We start from the raw sequence: 18889 nt of genomic DNA, 5'->3' as shown, positions 1-18889 counted from the left end.
TGCTCTGTTTAGACATTTTTTGGTCTGCACATCTTCCTTGTTCAGTATTCCTGGTGTCTCGTGTATACTTTCATCAGTCCTTCACACTACAGACCTTCATCCCAGCAATCTTTTGTGGGGGTGCTTACTCCTGGGTTACTTCTGTTGGACAGCACCAATACTTTTGAACCCTTTGTAGCATTGTTTCTACTTGCAATTCAGAATAACAGCTGGAGGTCAACTGTACAATGATAATTGGGTCATTCTCTATAACAACATTCCTCCTATTAATCATTCGGAGGCAGGAAGGAGTGATTCTCTTTCTTTCTGGGTACATTCATACTGCAATGTGGAGTTAGGTTAGATGCACCTTTGTAGTCTAGTCAGATACCAAAGTCTGCCTGCTAAATCCTTTTGTTAGTGGCTTACACTAGTGTCTGCGTTGCTGTGGGTAGACATCTAATGGTAACTGAAGTGTTTTTTAGAGATGTTTACCAGCCTGTACCCTGTAAAGTACCTTTTGTATCTTCTCTTGTGGATGCATCTGTCTATGTGCATTTACTGATAGATACCTTTAAAGCTTCCATGCCAAATCATTTTGAAAACTCTTCTGCCCCCTTTTGGACAGCTATTTTATGAAGGCTGTATGAGCAAGTAGAGTAATGCTTAGATCTGTTAGTTATAGATAGCTAGAAGTAGCCTTTTTGCATTGTTTCATACTTTATGTATAGGACTGCTGCTGACTGAAATTTACTAAATGTTCAAGATCTTGCTGTTCTGTTGGAATCGCTGCACTACTTGAATAAAATGAATTGTATTTAGATCACGGAAATATTTTTCTGAAACATTTTGGCAATACCTTCTGGATTTTAGATCAACTCTGTGAAAAGATTTATTCCACTTTTATGGAGGTATGGTTTTTTCCTACCAAAGTCTTTCTTACTTCAGGCATAGAGTCCTGTTACGTAGTTCACCCTGATATCTAGGTCATAATACATGCAGAAATTCTGGTTTTAGGAAAGGCCCAGCTTGATGTTATGAAGTAGTACAGGTTCAGATTTTTCAGGTTCAGAATACCTGAGTTAATTTGCAGAATTATTTTGTCTTTAATAGAAAGAATATTTTAAAAGCAGGCATATCATGTACGCTGAGAAGAGGAGGTGATTTGATAATCTGAATAAATACTTTGAAAGAGGTCACACTCCAGATGATGCAGACTTCATGATAGACTCAGTGCATTTCTACAGTAATAAAATAAAGATCTCTAGACAAAGGCTGTAAATTCTCTTTTAGGGCTTGATCCTGCTTCTGTTTTTACAAGTGGCAAAATTCTGCTAACATTGAGGTCAGTAGGCTCTTAAGTCTCATTGCAACAGAAGATAACATTGAGGAATATCAAGCTGCAGTGTTTGGGAATGAAATTCCTTAATATTTTGGCTTATGAATCTCTGGTTTTCACTCAGACTTATCACTAAAATGCTGAATTTTGAAAGTTCAGTTCTGTGTTGTGGTTTTTTTTAAATTTGCAGACTATGTTTTACAAGACACATTTTTGTCACTTTGTGCTTTAGTGAATTTAGCTTGTTACTTAGGCGTTAATAAAGTATTACTAGAATGACCTACTGCTAGCTGGAGAGATAAAACAGGTTTTCATACTTTCATATTTCCCTGTCCTTTTATTCTAATGTAAATTAATAAAATAGAAATAAAGACTCTTACATACCCCAGAATAGAAACTGATACCTTTATTCACATTTCTGTTGGATCAACCACCCTGCCAATGAAGAGTAATGTTTTAAAAGTTTCTTCAAAAATCATAAAAAGGAACGGTCGGTCCACTTTGATGACAGGAGGCACTGTGAATGCAGTTATTTCTGACCCAGTAGCTGCTGTGGCCTCAGTTCCTTCTTCATCCACTTCAATTACTGCCTTTTGGACAACCTGAAATGCAATGTAGAAATAAAATATGTGACAGAAATAAATATTCATGTGAAGAATGTTTTTCAAAGTGCAAGGCATTCAGTTGAAGTAGGCTTCTATTAAGGGTTAAAATAAGTAGGTCTGTGCAATCTAGCTCTGTGTGTTAGACTTGTAGACCCGTATGCTGTCTGCTTCAGCAGCAGAAGAGTTAGTACAGCCACTGTGATCATGATACTTACCGTGTGGATGCTAGTTCAGGTGGTGTTGTGCTTTTCCACATTTAGGTTTCACTGGGAGATTTTGTTCTTGCAGCTGGTAGCATGAAGCAACCATTGCATTTGTGTAGCGCTCCTCTTTGACACCTGACTGTACAGGGGAGAGTTTCTCAAAAGTGGGAGGTGTGTTTTCATCAGTCACAAACACTCACTGACTGGATATGACATTCACAGCTGATTTTGTGAGAGCTTAGGCAAATGTACCGGTCTTGGCTTTTTTCTTGAATATTTCTAATCTGTATGTTTGGTAGCACAGAGTAAATATGCACAGCAATGAGGTGCAATCCTGGGTTGGGCTGAAGACCTTCCCTTCTCACTGAAATTGCAGCCTGGCAGGATCTGGTTCTTTTCTATTTTTTTCTTTCAGCCTGCACTTACCTCAGTACTTCCCCTGTATTTGGGTCTGTATTGGTGAACTGCCTAGTCAGCTAGTGAATTCCCAGACTCCTAATTCTAGGAATGATTTATGTGAAGACAGTTGGAGGACTTCAGCAGTGTTGATCTCTCTGCTAAATATTCTTAAATAATAAAGCTAGCTATCGTGATTCACAGGGACAGGATGCTCCTCTGGCACTTTATAGCTGATGCACATATTGCTTCTAATATCAGTTAGCAGCCACTATTCAAGGGTGATTTTTGCATGATAACACAACAGAGTTAACTGCTGAGAATCAGCATGGAATAGTTATATGATCAAGAGGAAGGGAGAAAAGTGCTGCAGGTTGCCATTGTACTTCCCAAAAGTAAAACAGTTTATACCAAACTGAAAATCACTGCAATTTTATGTGTTAAATATTTATTCTTAGTATGTTATGTTTTCCCAGAAAGGTTATTTTGTTAAGCCAGGACAATTTTGGAAAACTGTAGTTCAGGGCTTAGAGTTTTTGGAACTTGTATAGAAGTTTTTATCATACCACCTATTAACAGTTTTGGCAAATCACAAAGGCTTCTGTTCTGTAAGGATTTGGTGTAGGGAGACTTGTAACAGCAGCACCAGTAGCTTAGAAGGATTCTTTCTGATAGGGTACAAATACCAGAAGGGAGGGTGCAAAGAAGATGGAGCCAGGCTCTTTTCAGTGGTGCCCAGTGACAGGACCAGAGGCGATGGGCACAGACTGAAACACAGGAGGTTCGCTCTGAACATCAGGAAACACTTTGAGGGTGACTGAGCACTGGCACAGGTTGCCCAGAGAAGTTGTGGATTCTTCCTCCTTGGGGATACTCAAAAGCTGTCCGGACATGGTCCTCAGCATCCAGCTCTAGGTGACCCTGCTTGAGCAGGGGGGGTTGGACCAGATGACCTCCAGAGGTCTCTTCCAACCTCAACCATTCTATGATTCTGTGGAGTCTCTCCTGGAGTTATGGTCCTAGTTTATCAATGCTATAGAACCCTGTACAGTCACAAGCAGTTGCATTATATAAATTCTATACATAGGTTTATAAAGCTATGTTTTTAAATCCTGTGTCAGATTGATCTCATTTGAGCCTTGTTTTCCTCAACTGTTTATAAATCCAGCTTGTTGCAGAAATTTTGTTACTTTAATGTATGAATTTGCATTTATCATTAATTGCATTTCATCTTGTTCCACACAGTCCAGTCCTTGAGGTCACCAGTTTCTCTTTGTGGTATGTCTTTTATCTTCTTTCTTTGACCATACCTCTTAATTTTCTATCATCAGCAAATTGTCTTTTGTATAGACTAGCTGTTTCTTCTTAATGGGACATCTCTGGTCACATAGACCTGTTCCTTCCTGATATTGGTGTGACTGTCACGTCCTTTCTCTTCCATTCTTTTCTGCTTCTCATTCTGCCTCTGTTTTCTGTCAGTCTTCTGAAATAAATTTTTGCTCTCTCTTAAATAGTGGTACTGAGTTATCTTCTCCTCCTCTTTTTCCACGGGGCTGTGTTCCTCTCTTCTTGGCCATTCACCACCCTTGCTTTTGCCTGTTTAAGTGATCTTTCAAAGTTACAGCATATGAAGTGGAGCATCCATATGGGTTGGAATACAACTGTGTTGTGCCAATGGTTTGCTGTGAGATTCTGTTTTTTCTCTGCCAAGGTATGCAGCAGGAGAGGCAGGACTGCTTCAGCTTCTCTTTCTCACTGTTACATTTTTGAGATTTTATTATTTGAGCTTTCTAAAGTTCCTTATTTGTTAAGAAAAATACCTGTCTCTGGACTGCGTATGAGGGGTTCCCTCTTTGGGTTTCCTTCCTTGCTCTGGCTTTTGCCATTTGACTGTCATTTACAATGTCTTTCTTGTTCACAGTTTTTGTTTCATTGTGCTCCTTCCCTGCCAACCATATTCTTGAGGCAGAGCTTTCCTCCTGTGGTGGGTTAGCTTTGGAAGGTGTTGAGCACATATGAAATGTAATCGCCCCTTACTTATACACACCTCATACTTGAAGTGGGATCCATACTGATTAAGATGTGCAGATTGCATATACATGGCAAATGAGGTCCTTTCCTATTAGTGTCCCTATGAGTGTATATGACATAGTCTCTTGGCTGGGCCATTTATATGCTATTGTAATCCAAATAGGAAATAATTTTAGAAGGCTTACCTGTGAAACTGCTACATATCCTTGATCTGTGAGATGACTAAGATCTGCTTTACGTGTAAAGAGATTTTTAATTCCAAGAGCATGAAGCAACTTCTTCATTTTGTATTTTTGCTCTAGTTTGAACTTTGGAAATGAAATATCCACTTTTCTGCTTGGAAAAAAAAAAAGTTCAATGCAAACTTAGACTATATAGTAGACCACTTGACTGCTGAAATGCACTCCTCAGGAATTAAGCTTTACATAGAAAAAGAAGGGGCAAAAACTAAAGAGTCTGCTGGAATTTAGGTTAGCAGAATATCATCTCAGACCTGTTGACCGCCAAAGATGCTAGAAATAATTTCCTTCTCTGTATAAAATACTTCCACTAGCACTTACAGTGCTCTGATACCAGGGTGACACACTAATTTATTGACCAGTGAAAAGAATTGTCACTTCAGGAATTACATTTCACAGGAATAATTTGGGTTTACATTTCCATATTCAAATTTATCCATTACTTTGCATTTCCACCGGTAGGAAAGGTTTAATCAATATACTGCATGTCTAGATTTATTGTGCACTTTGCCTGGTAGTGCTCTATTTAAGGAGAGAGAAGGGCTAAGGAAGAATTTGGAAAGACTAGATTGACTATGCCCTCAGACAGACGTTTCTGAGATGAGCCACAGGCTTGTTACCTCAGAGCAGAAGCTTTCACATGCCACTTGGACTGTGGGTGGGCCATTAAAGGACCTCTACTCTGTAGATACCTAATGCCACAGAGACACCAGCATGTGAAAAGGCTTAAGAAGACCAGCTAATCTTTGTTGTGCTTTGTTGCTTTGCTGCAATAGACATAAAAGACATTAAGGCCAATGGGTGTCAAAGCAATACCTGGTTTTCATGTTTCCAAGCCAGGATTCCACAAGCTCTGTAGTCAAATGGTCTTCAATTGAAATGTAATCTCCCTCTTTTTCTGGGATGACAATCAGCATGTGGGCTTTCCCTTTGTAGGGTAGCTTTATCACAGTGCATCTTAAATTCTCATCAAAAGTTGAATTAACTTTATCTGACTTGAACATCATGGGTACCTGTACGCTTCTGTATTTGTTTATGTGGAAAGTCTCAATTTCTGTGAATTCGGAATTAAATGGATGGACCCACTTGCCTGATGAAAGAAAGAAATTAAATAATTATGTGCATTCAGACTTGTTCAGAAGTTAACGTAAAAAAAGTATAGGATATTTTCTATACCTAGTTGAAATGGATGTCAGTTGCGTCTGGGATAAGTGGATGACAACTGCAGTATATTTAGTGTATGTGCTTTAAATTTTTTCCAGCAGGAAAAGGAAGCAATCCACAAAACAAAACTCCTTCATTTGCAGGGAAAGAAGGGAAATCTTCTTCTAAGGTTGATTTAGTTCCCAGTCAAGTTCAGAGCTGATACCCTTTTTTTTTTTTTTATTGAATGCTATATGAGCATCCATCTTTTATTAACATGTCGCCTTCTCAGAAATTCTCTACCAGCTGTTCTATGTCCTGTTTTTAAATTAATTATACAATCTTTTGGATGGGGATTCAGCAGTGCACTGACTTGTAAGGTGCCACTGGTATGTGACCTCTTCTATACTAATGATTTTGATCTCTACCATTGCTTTCAAACATAGCAACAGCCATTTATCTCTTTTCTCTGATTTTCTGCCAGGGAAGGTAACCTTGGCATTGCACAAACTGCACTTTTGTAAGTACGAAAGAATAAGCTTAGTCCGTAGGGAGTCTGTATGGCCAAGGGGTAATTTTCTTTGTTCTCATGTGTGCATTTATTTTAGTGGGGTTTCCATGGATGGCATGTGCCGAGTGCTTTAGACTGCAGTAGTGGCTGTGACTGAGTGTTCTCCGCACAGCATTCCTCTTGTCCCCTTTGTCACCCTAGCTCTTTGTCTTTGCTTTTTACCTAACCAGGTGTCTCTGGCTTCTGTATGGCTGTTTCAGAGTAAAGGGTGGGCTATGGCTCCCTGTCATTGCCAGCACCTCCTTTTGGAGTCACTTTATCTATCTTCTAAGCCAGCGGTCAGAAAGACCCCAACAACAGGAAAAGGAGCATAAGATATTTGGCAGTAGAGGACCTCTCCACAGAACAGTCTCTGCCCATCACAGCTATTTCTTTCCCTCACCCTATAAGGTAATATAATGGGGTACTCTGGTTCCTCTGGGGAAAAAGGTTCTTGACTGAAATAGAGAAATTATTTTTGTTTTCATGATTTTGTGCACTATGTAAGACCAGTCAATGATTTTATGCCCAATATCCAGCATTCAGAAGACTATAATGATTAAGGCTTTTTCATTTTAATTGGTGAATGAAAATTAAACATCCCCTTTAGTCATAAAGAGGGATCATTCGGAGACAGATTGAGATAGTTTGATGCAGGGCTTTCTGTTCTCTTTGAGACTGTTGTGTGGAAGACAGCATAGAAGAATTGTGGTTCCTATCATGAAAAATAATTTCCTATTAAATAAACCTAATAGAAGAAAGTAAATCTACATAGAGAAAACAGGACATCTGAATTAATTTAAACTTCCGCTAATGTAGCTGAAGTTAGAGTCCTGAGTCTTCTAATAAATAATCATTTTGCAAAATAAAAACAACAGTTACCTTTAAAGACAATGTAGTCCACAAGTAGCAGTTTATCATGGCGGTCAAGCTCTTCAAAAAGGTCTGGAATTTTTCCTTTGGTCCTTTTGTTAATGTTTTGATTTATGACACGTTTTGCCTGTGTGAAGTTTTGAAAGTCCACTCTCAGGAATTCCATATCAAAGTACTGCTTAGATAAATTGAGGAAAGACTCCTTGAGTCTGAAGTCCTTCTGGATAAAAGAAAGAGTACCTTGCACAAGGAGAAGTTCTTCATTCATTGTGATGTTATCTCTCAGTTGTTTAAACAAAGCTGGTAAATGATGGCGATCCACTCTGTCCTTCAAAGCATGGAGGTCTAGACCTTTTACTATTTGTCTGTGTGTTTCCCCTTTGGCTGCCAGCATATATGCAGTCATGAGAGCTGATACAGAAAGGGGAGCAATGATTACATTATTATCATGTGTCATTGCAATTTTTCTGTAGAGGTTAAATCCGAAATTTGCAGTCTTTTCAGTAAAGTTGTAAAGCGTGAACTCTTCGAGACCTTGGTCTTCAATAGACTTATTTTTATGATAATGCCACTCTTCAGAAATATTGACATTTTTATTTCTTTCCAAGAAATTACTCTCTTTTTCCTTCTTTGGAATTTTAGGTTTGATGCCAGCCTTGATGATTTCAACACACATTTCACTTAAGAGAAGTAGGTAAATTCCTGTTTTCATGTTGACATCCAGTAATGAGCTCTTTTTTTTTCTAGTAAAGAAAATGGAGAAAGAAAAAAAAAAAGGCAACACAATGACTTTTTAGTTTGTTCTTCTATTCACAATGCAAGAGGTCAGAGATGTAGCAAAGTGGTCTCTGCGTCTTCAGTGTATATACTCTAAACCTAAGATCTGGTTCCTATCTGAAAGGTTAAATTTAGATCAGTGGAAGAGAGAAGTTTCAAACATCATTAAGTGAATCCAGAAGAAATACCATGATCTTCTGGTATTGGTGGTTCACGTCGGAAGTATTTCACTGATTTTCCCTTGCTAAACTTGTAATTCCTTTACAAAATGAAACCCAGGTTTCAAGTACAATATGCAGCTCAAAGATGAAAAATTGGCTTGTTGGACCTGTGTCACAGCTTTCACTCCTGTGAAATTGATGTCATCTATAAGCACAAGAATTCTAGGCAGCATGTGGTAGAAATGACATGCTTGCCTTTCATCATTTCATTTTTCATCCTTCTCCTATAGGTTGTTTATTACTCCATTCAGATCACATTCTCCTGATCGAATGCCATAGGATTCTCTGATCTTTTATACTTCACTGTACTTCAGCAAATGCTGAAGCAGGTTTGTCAGTGCTGTCTCCTCCCTGAAAATACCATGTTTCAATGTCAAACAGCGCAAGGATGAAATGGTTATTCTGTGCTTAAAAATACAGTATTTTACTCAAGTTGTGACTTCTGAGCAAAGTTAATACAGGGTCTCTCATCTGTCCAACAAAATGTTTGGAGAGAACTGGACACATCTTACAGAAGGCCTCAGGCAAACTTTAGTATCAGACATTACTTGTGTAAATTCACACATGCAAACGTACTTTTTGGGTATAAAATGCAAATATGCTTATCATTCATCTTTCCCTCAAAGCAATATATGAATTTCTCTCCCATACAGCAGTGTTGAATTGCGCCTTATGGAAAAATTTTGAATGGCCATAATCTTTGGAGATTCATTTTTTTTTTCCCATTGTAAATTAAACAGGATGTTTAAAACCACCAAGCCTGTACAGAATCCTTTTGTATAGCAGTGGCATGCAAATGGATAAATGAGATGAAAAGATGGATTATATGGCCCATCATTAAAGTAGTAAGTGATTCAGCAACCTAGAAAACACATGGCAACTATTAACTACTCCTTTTAAGTTAAGGATCTGTAACAGCAAATTACGGTCATCGTATAATTTGTGATTTTGGCATATGGGAAAGCTGGTTTTATTTGATTGTCATTTATTCAGAGTTCAGCTGAATTTCACAGTTGCCCGATTCAGGCTGTGGGAGTTAGTCTGAAAAGGTATGTTGATGTGAGTAGTGAGACATTTGGGTGCCAAGTCACAGGGTGCTTTTGGCAGTCAGGTGGTGTGCTATTTTCTTTTGAGATAATAGGTCACGTTGTGTACTTGGTGCAACACAGATGGGCTGTAATGACTTAATCGGGATGCAGTGAAATCCCTGAATGTTATGCCTCCTCTTGAGTGTATGGCAGCCAGGGAACAGAGTAAAAAATGCAGCATACTGTGATTGTGAATATTTTTTCTTTATTTTTCTTTCCCATTAACACTTGCTTTATTTTCAATGAGATTCCCAGTGTCTGGGTTCTGCAGGACTGGAATAGGGAAGGGGATGACTTGACTTCAGCTGCTGCTTTGCTGGCCAAATGGTGCATGTGTCTTCTGCAGGGTTGGAGTACTTGCTCTCCCCTGATGGACTGCAAGCAATGCTCTTAAGAGCTATTACAGTAACTGCAAGGCATTTCTGCTCCTTATGTAGTGACCCCCTTCTATGGAAAGTAACACCGCACCAAGGTACTGTTCCTGCCACAATGCTATGCTTGCCCTGGCAGCAAAGAAGGAGGTCCTTTCCCCTGGGAGTCATCCCTACTTCAAAGAGGTATCCTTGGACATTGCAGAATCAGCTCTAGCAAAGAGGCAGGGATTGGGAAATTTTGCTTTTGATCATGTTTGGTCACAGAGGAACGGCTTTCTGCAACAGCAACAGTCCCTCTAAAAGAGCATTAGGCCCAACTGGTCCCTGGATGTTGCAGAGCACCAGCTCTTGTCCCCATCTTTTCTGGGGATAGTGCAATTCCTGTGCAACATCTGACAGTGTTGAGTTTGGCAGATGTCACTGTTGCGTCTCTCTCTGAGAGGTCTGGGACAGTACTTGGCTCAGGCGGGCCACCAGATCCCCCCCCAGGAGATGTGAAGGGACTGAATGGGGAAGGCAGTGAGCTGCCTTCCAGAGGGCTCTGCCTTCCTAACACAAATAGGTTTCAGACTGAAAAGATGGGGTGAATGCAGAAGCCCTTGTTTACAAGCACATCCCAGACCATTCAAGAAAAGAGTCCTGCATCCTCAGGCATACGCAAATGCTACCGATCCGGGCGTTGTGAACATCACAGGAATAAGAACCTCACAATTGCACTAAGCATTCACTGCAAATTTGAGATTGCAAAAATTTAAAATTAACATTACAGCAGCTTTATCATTCACCTTTAGTAACAGAAATAAAGCATCTCCTCTAGGACTAGGAAAAACAGTTCTGGAAACAATAAAGTGATATTTTTGCACATTATAGACTTGTATTTTTAGACCTGAGTGAAGCTTATTGCTAATTTTAGAGAACTCACTTTATGCATAGACAGTTCATTAATAAACATGTGTTAGAGCAAAATTAACATTCTTTCCATTTTAAGAAATGTTTCTAGTAGTCTCAGATATCAAAGAAGTTTCTTGCTCAAAATGCATTTTTCTTCTGAAGGCATTAGAGCAAAAGGAAAACATATTAGAATGCTGATTACGATCTAGAACCATTTAAAACATCACATCTAGAGAATAGCTGATAAATATATAAAACTATGTATATACATAAAAAATATAATAATCCTTCCCTTTACAATTTAAATGCTTCATATAAATCTTTTCTTACCTATTAGGTAGCTCCTCTGTTACTTTTCTCGATCAACTACGTTTAAAAATGAGATGAAAATGTCTGTCCCATATAGAAGTTTTTCAACAAATATTTGCTCTTCCGAAGAGTGATAATCTGGTTTTGTCTGTTACAAATTAACTGCTTTATAAACACTGAGTATTTTGTTTCCTATAAATGGCATAATGAAGGAGGGTTATATTCCAGTAAATATATTTTATCTTTCATGAGAAACAAGAGAACAGTAAACTCTTTGCATCCAGCCCTTTAGTATCCCTGCAGGATTTGGCCCCGCACATCCAATCACTCATGAGAATTATTTTATAGGCAGGCTCTGAGCTACTTGGTGGTGGAAGCAGTATCCAGTCCTGCTTAACAAAGCCCCTTTCGTGGAAGAATAGGTCACTATTCACTAAAGCAGAGGGGAACACAAGGGAGGGAGGGAGAAGGTACAGCACATTTGTAGGGGTGTTGTCAGCTCCCTCGCCCTGAAATTTGGCCATTCCTTTTAGAGGAGAGACCAGGGCTCCACTCCCTGTTTCAGGAGCATGCCAGCTATTCAATAACATATCAGTATGCCAAAATTAACCAACTGATAAGCACTGAGTGATGTTTCTGCTATAAAAGACAAAATGGGGGAAGCTGATATTCCTGCAAAAGCTGTACAGAGCTATGGGAAGTAAGAATAAACTTTTTTAATTTCCAGTTGGTCTTGCTTGGACAGATTTGACAGGCCAGTTTTGGGTCTTGAATATTATTAGTTGGGCAAGGCACGTTCTTTAAGACAGATAGTTTACTCATCAATTTCTGTAATGTGGGTATGATGTAAACTCTTCGCTATTTTGATCAGTGGCCTAATTCCAAATAAAATATAAACATGGAACTCCCTATCTTTCCCTCATGCTCCTAAATTACTTTTTAAAATACTGCCAAATGAAACACAACATTTCATTCTGATTTGGATTGTAGAAGAAACAGAATTTGGTCTTACAATTTGAGATAAGGGGACAAGTCTCTATTTTTCAACTGAACTGAAAATAAAATTATTATATGCAGTTTAAGTGGAAGCATTGTCAGAGGAAAGGATGAAATTTTGGAAAGCCTGTAAAGGACTTGGGCATCCAGGACTCAATGCAAAAAGGCTTTTGTTTGGTGCTAATGAGTATTACTTCTATAAAAGTGACAACAGTGTTTGCTTACAAAGTGCAAGATTTGATTAGGAAGTACTTAAGACCTGAACGTAGCCCCACCATGGGGGGCATTTGTGGGTTTTATGCTCTTAAGAAATTCAACAGAGGGATCGTGAAGGGTTGCAGTCTCCAGGTACCTAAAGTCTTCCTGGGTTTAAATTCTTATAAAATGTTCTTCTTTTTAGAAACAATCCAGGTTATAATAGGCCCTGAGTTTATGCATTGTATTAAAGAACACAGGAACATAGGACGGGGTTACTGAGTGAAGGCCCTGCCCTAACATCATGCCGTCTATTCCCTAAACATAAAAAGCTCCACTGTGAATGCCTCAGTGACTCCAGAAATTCATTTCTCTGTCCAGATGACTGGACATTTTTTTTCTGCTTCCTAGTCTATATTCATTTGTGGCTAATTCAGCTGGATTTGAAATTCAAATGTCTTCTCATTACGTGGAAGAAATGTTGCATCTGATGTGGCCGAGCAAAGCTGGATTACTGCCATGTGCTTCTGAATCTGTGCATCTTCTGGAGACTGTGGTACTGTGGTTGTGGCCCAAGAAGACAATACAAGGAAAACCTGATGCACACAAAACCATACCCAGCTTTTGTGGTCAGCAAAATTGGCAATGTTATTTGCAATGACAATAGCAACCAAGCCTCTTCCTAGCCCTCGCACCAGGACCCTGACACGCACGGTCACCACTGGAAGCCCTGCCGGAGTTAAGATAACAATATTGATATATTTAATATTCAAAAGCTGAAGTCTTGTTTATAGATGGTAGCGAAAAGAAGGTTTTGAAGAAATCTTGAAGTCTTTGAATCTCTCAGTTAAATCTTTTCTGGACCACAAAACCCACATCAATCCTATTTTATCTGGAAGAAAAGGGAGGCTGCTGTGAGATGTATTGGCTCTGTACAGAGATCTGAGGGTATTGTCTTCCTCTCTAGTTACTCACAAAGCCCTTGCTACTTTTTCCTGCTGGGTAACACCTTGCTGAGAGTATCCTCCACGCACTATTGGGAGTAACGTATTCCTCCCACCAGCTACTATTTATGTTGTCAGTCACCCCTTGGATTCAACAGAGTTTTCTGATCAGTAAAACACCACACAGCATATGGGCAACACTCTGCCAAACTATACATATTCCTGCAAGAGGATTGCCGGTGTGTCACACCAGCAAAATGGCACTTTTCTGCAGTTTAAGACAAAACCACCCCTGAGACCAGGACAAGCAAGGGCAGTACATGTGTACTGCTGCCCAGTTGCGTCTCTCCTGGGAGCTTGTGCCAGTACAGTGCTGAGGCTGCGCAATAGGCAACTGATCTGTCAGCGGTTGAGCTGAAGACCTTCTGTTCTCTAATAGGCAAGTGTTATTGGATGCATATACAACTCTGAAAAACTTGGCAGTGGTTATGTAGTCCAAGTTCTCACCAATCTGTTTGTCAAAGGCCCTGTGACTCTTGAGTGCCTGGGGGTAGATACTGCAGAGGCAGGCTCAGCTGCTTGTTCCAAATATTCAGAGGATTTCTCTTATAAGCCCCTTTCATCCTTTTACAGTTCTTTTTTGTGGGGCTGGCAACACCTCTGCTTCACTGGCTGCTTTTCCTCTTACTTACTTTCCCCCTCTGGTTTAGGAAGCCTTCGGTGATTGGAGCAACCAGTCATCTTAATATTTATTTGGTTTGTTTCGGACTTACGTTCCCTGTGCTAACTATGATTCCTTCCAATTACAAGCTCCTTGGTACACCGATAGTGCTTGCTTAGGTAATGCCTCTGTTTCACACGTCGTGCCCCATTTTAGCAACGTTTGTAACTTGACCACAGCTCACCTTCAGAGTGGGCTATGAGATATGATGGGCATGATTGCAGTACCAAGAGATCAGGTTCCAGGAAGGAAACTGGTGATTTAATTAAGTGTATCAGTACCAGGTTCCCAGTAAGACATTTTGTGGAACTGAGTTTCTTGCTTTGCTCAAACAAGGTAGTAACCAAATAGGTAAGTTTCACTCAAGGCCCTGCGAGTTTCTGTCCCCAGCTAGTGGCTACCTATTTGGTTTCTCAAGGGCAGACACCCCTGTCTTGATGGAGCTAGTTGAGATCGGTCAGAAATACTGTGCAGGCTGGAGTCTGATGAGAAGAATTAAAGTAAAAAGTGTTAATTCAGGAAAGTATTTGGGCTGACTGTGGTCTAAACTCTTACTCGTTTCTCAGACTAAACAAGGAGATAGAGATGCACAAGGATCTGTATTTTTTCTGAAGTCTCACTATGAAATTACTCATAACATACAAACTATCATGCTCTAACAGTTATAAAAAGGCTCTTTACACAGTCTCTTGAGCATACTTAGTTTGTCAACGAGATGATTCATCAAGGCTGCTGCTTCTCTCACTCAAAGAGTGCACATTATAATTGAAATGAGCGGGATGCAAATGCCCTGGTGGCTCCACACCTACGCTGTTTATAAGCGCAACCCTTTTCATAGTGAACTAGGCCTATGCAATTATTTATATAGGAGGATTTCTGTAGTGAAAGCCTCTTTGGAAGGTATGTATTCCATCTCACCTGGGGTTACTGTACAAGATGGACAAAGCTGTAAAGCTGTAGTATTTCATAATATACGGCTGAAGTATCTCATATTTTCAATTTCACAGTCAAGTCCTGTCTAATTGTCCTTGAACAAACAAATAAAATTATAATCATCTGTTAAGAGCACATCTTACTATGGAAGCTTTTATAGGGAATGCAAAAATGATGAAACACTGTGTGTCCAGAGAAGTACTATCAATTTTCAGTAACAGGTAAAACAATCATCCATGAGGCATGATGATAGTAGCATGAATCCTGCTTTATTCCAAGGGGTGGAGTAAATGACGTTTTAAAGTCTCCCAGCCTTGTTTCCTATGATTCTCTGACTCACAGCAGGAACATTTTCATTCTCAATAATTTAGTTGGCCTGTGCTTTTACATACAAGAATTCAAGAGCTGCAGCAGTGGTGGTTGGTGTTGCCTAGTCCCTGTGGAGCCAGCAGGTGTCATCCGAACCTTTATTTCTCTGATGGGAAGAAGGATAATTTTGTGTATTTGGACATGTGCCCTTCTCTGTGCCTTACTAAGTTTGCATCATGAGGCAGGACTTAAGCAGGCAGGAGACACAAACTTAAAAAACTGGCACAGGAAGATATTTCTGTTCTCCTGGGAGGGCATCTCAAATTTTCTCTAGTAGATGTGAAATGCAAGTGCATTTCTGTTTTAAATTCCTGAAAAAAATCAACTCCAAAGGTAGGAATTGCAAAGTGTCTAAGAGATTGGTATGTCTGAGGGGAAAAAAACTTACTACTGCATCTTCAAAGTGGCAGAAAATATTGACATCAATGACTTCTGATCACCTGAACTTGGAATATGATGTATTTTCCCACTATTCCTTATCTAAATTCCGTGTTTCCATGCACTGCACATGCATCTCGTTATTGCTGTGATAATCAAGTTGAGTTCCAGACTATCTTTGACTGTCTGGCCTGAAGCAATTACCTGATGTAATGAAGAAATCTCTGCACTTTGGCCTCTGTAAAAGACAACCAAAACATGCCCTCCTGCACTTGTGAAATGTGCTGAGGCTTACTGAGTACCAAATGAGTGCAAGTTAGTGTCATCCACATTGCCCAGAGTGGCTGGCAAAGAGCTCTGCGTTGTGGGGTTGGGGTTTTTTGTTTGATTGATTTTTTCACTTTAAACATGGATATCAATACAGTAACCTGCTACAGGTCTGGTACTAGTTCTCATGGGTTGAGTGTGGGCTTCCTGTAGGCTGCATGTGGTGGGTATTCAAAAGCAATTCTTCTTCCTAGAGAAAGTATGTATCTACCAAGCTGTGTTTTCACAAAGTATTTAAACAGGGGTTAGTTTTCATACAGGACTTGCTGTCTTTATTTAAACTGCTTCAGCACTTTACCTGGTCTTCAATGAGACAAGTCAGTATCTGTATGCTTCTATTCATTTCTGCATGCTGGTCTTGGGATTCTTGAGATTTTTGAAGACGATATCTGAGTTTACCTGAAAATAATAAAACTAAAGTGGAGAAGCCAAGGCAGATAAACAAATCTTTAAGAAGACATGAACATTTTCTTCAAATACCATATGAAGCGGTCATATGGCAACAGCATATTTCTTGTGAGTTTGAGTTAAAAGGCTAATAAATTACATGCCGCTACATACAAGAGACATCCATAATGGTCAGTCTCAAATGTAAGGCTAGAGACATTGGATACTTGTGTCTATCACTCAGTTATATATATAGTATTAATTTTCAAGAAACAGACATATTATACTAAAAATCCACTATTAGTTGAAAATTTCTAACTAATATTTCCATTGTTTCTTTCCCATAAGGAAAAACATTTCGTGAAATAGTTAAATGGACAGCAACCCCTGTCTATGAGATGTGTGGGGACTCAGATATGGTTTTCCTTATGTTTCATAAGAACATCGCATTTAATATGTGGGCAGTGCCAGATGTGAGGTGTTAATTATTCATTTCCTTGATTTAAGCACTAATGTCACTTAGCAACCTTACTCATCTTTGAAATGGAACTTTTTAAGGATGCACATACATTGCTAGTGAGAATAACATTTATATTAGAAAAATTATTTGGGAAACGGAGAAAATGCATGAATCTCACTCCTGATAGGAACCAGGTGAAAAGTTTATAGTTCTTTTGAGAGGTTTCCTTTAGACCACAGCAGCATTTGTTTGCTCTTCACAGTTCCTGATATTTTCTGGCTGAAGTGCCATCCAACTTTGCACCTGCAACTCAGTGAATTTTCAGCTTGGTTTTCTTAAGGAAATCCAGGTTATATTGTCTCTGTCTCTTGCCTTCTCTCCATTCTATTTTATATATTTTGAAAGTATGCTCTTTTTGCATCCAATCTGACAAACTGATAAAGGTCTGAAACATACTGAATTCATACAAATTTCATGAAGTTGAATGGCCTGATCTAGGACAGAGACACTTTTACAGCCTGCACTGTGGGAGGAGCTGATAAGCTTGTCTTTGCTAGACATCAGAGAATCCACACCAGAGCAATTATGGAAACCAGGTTCCACTGACTCTGTAGGCCAGATAACTATTTATATATAAAAAAAAAAGTGCATAGGTTTGCTTTTGGATATTTGTTTTTATGCTGGTAAGTTAGGCCCATCAGTGTGTTGGAGGTAAATGAAACCTTAATGTTCACTTGCTGGATAACAAAGAGTAGTTGTTAGAGGTATGTTCACGCTGAGCAGTTTTTATATAAGTATCCACACCTAGAGAGAGGGTGATAGGACAGCTGAAAGGAGGGGAGAAGAAAAGGAGGACAATCAAGGTAGCAGGAAACTGAGACTTTATTGAACAGCGCTCAGAAAGAGTTAACCATCCTTGGAGACGCTCAAAACCTGGCCCAAGATTCATCAATCCATGAAGCGTAACTGGCCATTCAAGGTCTGTTACTTGGCTAGTGACAGCATTTTGCCGTGTGGTTGGCACTGGCAATGCGGTCTCTTTGGACTCTGACTCACATGGAGTAGAAAGTTGTGTTCCCACAGGACATGGACCATGGGCCAGCTTAAAGCACCTTTACCGTCAGGGCCTCTGTGAAGATTCAGCTGTAGGTTAGTCTTGCTTTTCTGTGCTACAGCCATAAGCACAGTATCAGCACTGCTCTATATGCCTTTTCTTGGAACAATTCCCGGTCTCCTACAGTCAGGATTTTGTGCCAAATTGAAGCATTTAAAAGCCTGTAATACACTGTATTATATATTCCTTTAAAGAGAGTGGTGTCTCCAGCGTGGGAGCAGTCTTACTTCAGATACTTCCTGGGTCTGTGGCCAGATCAGAATAAGTCCCTGAACACACTGAAGACATCCATCTTACCTCCCAGAAGGCCTCATCTAGCATCTTCAGTTGTTGCTTCTTAGTCATTTTTGATCGAAAGCACCTATTTTGCTCCCTGCATAATGAAACAATTTTTGGATCCCACTGAAGTCACTCCATACTGAATGATAGTAACCTTGGTCAGCAGCTGATTATAGAATGAATGTGAGATTTCTGCATCATATAATTTGCCTTTGATGGAGGTATTCATTTTTCTTTTTGGCATTGTAATAAGCATGGAAGCATTTGCATTGACAGGAGGTTTAAATTACAATTCACCACCCATTCTTCTTCAGTGAGCAGTGGTGTCTTCAAGTTCCAGTCATTCTCCTTCTAAAGGACAGCCAGTCCTGTGGTCAGACTTCTTGTCAGCCAACATTTCTATTTAGCAGAAGGTAAAAGTAGGGTGAATATGGTATTTCAACTACATTTTATTGAGCAAGTGGCTATATTTAACAAGACTTTGCTCTCTCTGACCGACAGGAAAACAAGTGCTCTTGTGAACACCAGTGCAGTAATAGCATGAAACTGGGGACTCTGTATCAAGAGGGCGCTTTAGCATCGTGGTTCATACACTTGACACCCAAACTCATATCTTCAGCTTGACCTTAGTTATCTTATAGCTTAGGCACATCATATCCATCATACGCATTGGAAGATCTAAGCTTGGACACAAATATCTTCTGCAGTCCCTTTCTATAGTAAGAATATAGCCATTGGACCTACCTTGATACTTGTGGTAGGTCAGAC

At 39.6% G+C, this 18889-nt stretch overlaps 1 protein-coding gene across 2 annotated transcripts; it reads right to left on the bottom strand.

The window, feature by feature from the left end:
* Positions 1-1709: 1709 nt before the first annotated feature.
* SERPINA10 (serpin family A member 10) lies at positions 1710-11142 on the bottom strand. 2 transcript variants are annotated; one of them, XM_069783567.1, is made up of 5 exons: positions 11040-11142; positions 7368-8101; positions 5609-5882; positions 4739-4889; positions 1710-1920 (listed from the first exon to the last, which is right to left on the bottom strand). In XM_069783567.1, the coding sequence occupies exons 2-5, from the start codon at positions 8068-8070 to the stop codon at positions 1729-1731; spliced, it is 1320 nt and encodes a 439-aa protein (XP_069639668.1). In that variant the 5' UTR covers positions 8071-8101; positions 11040-11142; the 3' UTR covers positions 1710-1728. The 2 variants fall into 2 exon arrangements, with proteins under 2 accessions (XP_069639668.1, XP_009916242.1); XM_009917940.2 differs by having other exon boundaries at positions 4739-4886.
* Between the last annotated feature and the right edge of the window lie 7747 nt (positions 11143-18889).

This window comes from Haliaeetus albicilla, chromosome 5 (genome assembly GCF_947461875.1).
Source record: "Haliaeetus albicilla chromosome 5, bHalAlb1.1, whole genome shotgun sequence".
Classification (NCBI taxonomy): domain Eukaryota; kingdom Metazoa; phylum Chordata; class Aves; order Accipitriformes; family Accipitridae; genus Haliaeetus; species Haliaeetus albicilla.
This window is presented reverse-complemented; position numbering and strand designations above follow the sequence as displayed.

What these genes read in the sequence shown, in the direction of transcription:
- SERPINA10 (XM_069783567.1), bottom strand. Translation starts at nt 8,070, where the DNA reads ATGAAAACAGGAATTTACCTACTTCTCTTAAGTGAAATGTGTGTTGAA. An exon ending in GGACTACATTGTCTTTAAAG is followed by an intron (nt 5,883 to 7,367) that starts GTAACTGTTGTT and finishes TTCTTTCATCAG; the next exon opens with GCAAGTGGGTCCATCCATTT. An exon ending in GATATGTAGCAGTTTCACAG is followed by an intron (nt 1,921 to 4,738) that starts GTAAGCCTTCTA and finishes ATTGCATTTCAG; the next exon opens with GTTGTCCAAAAGGCAGTAAT.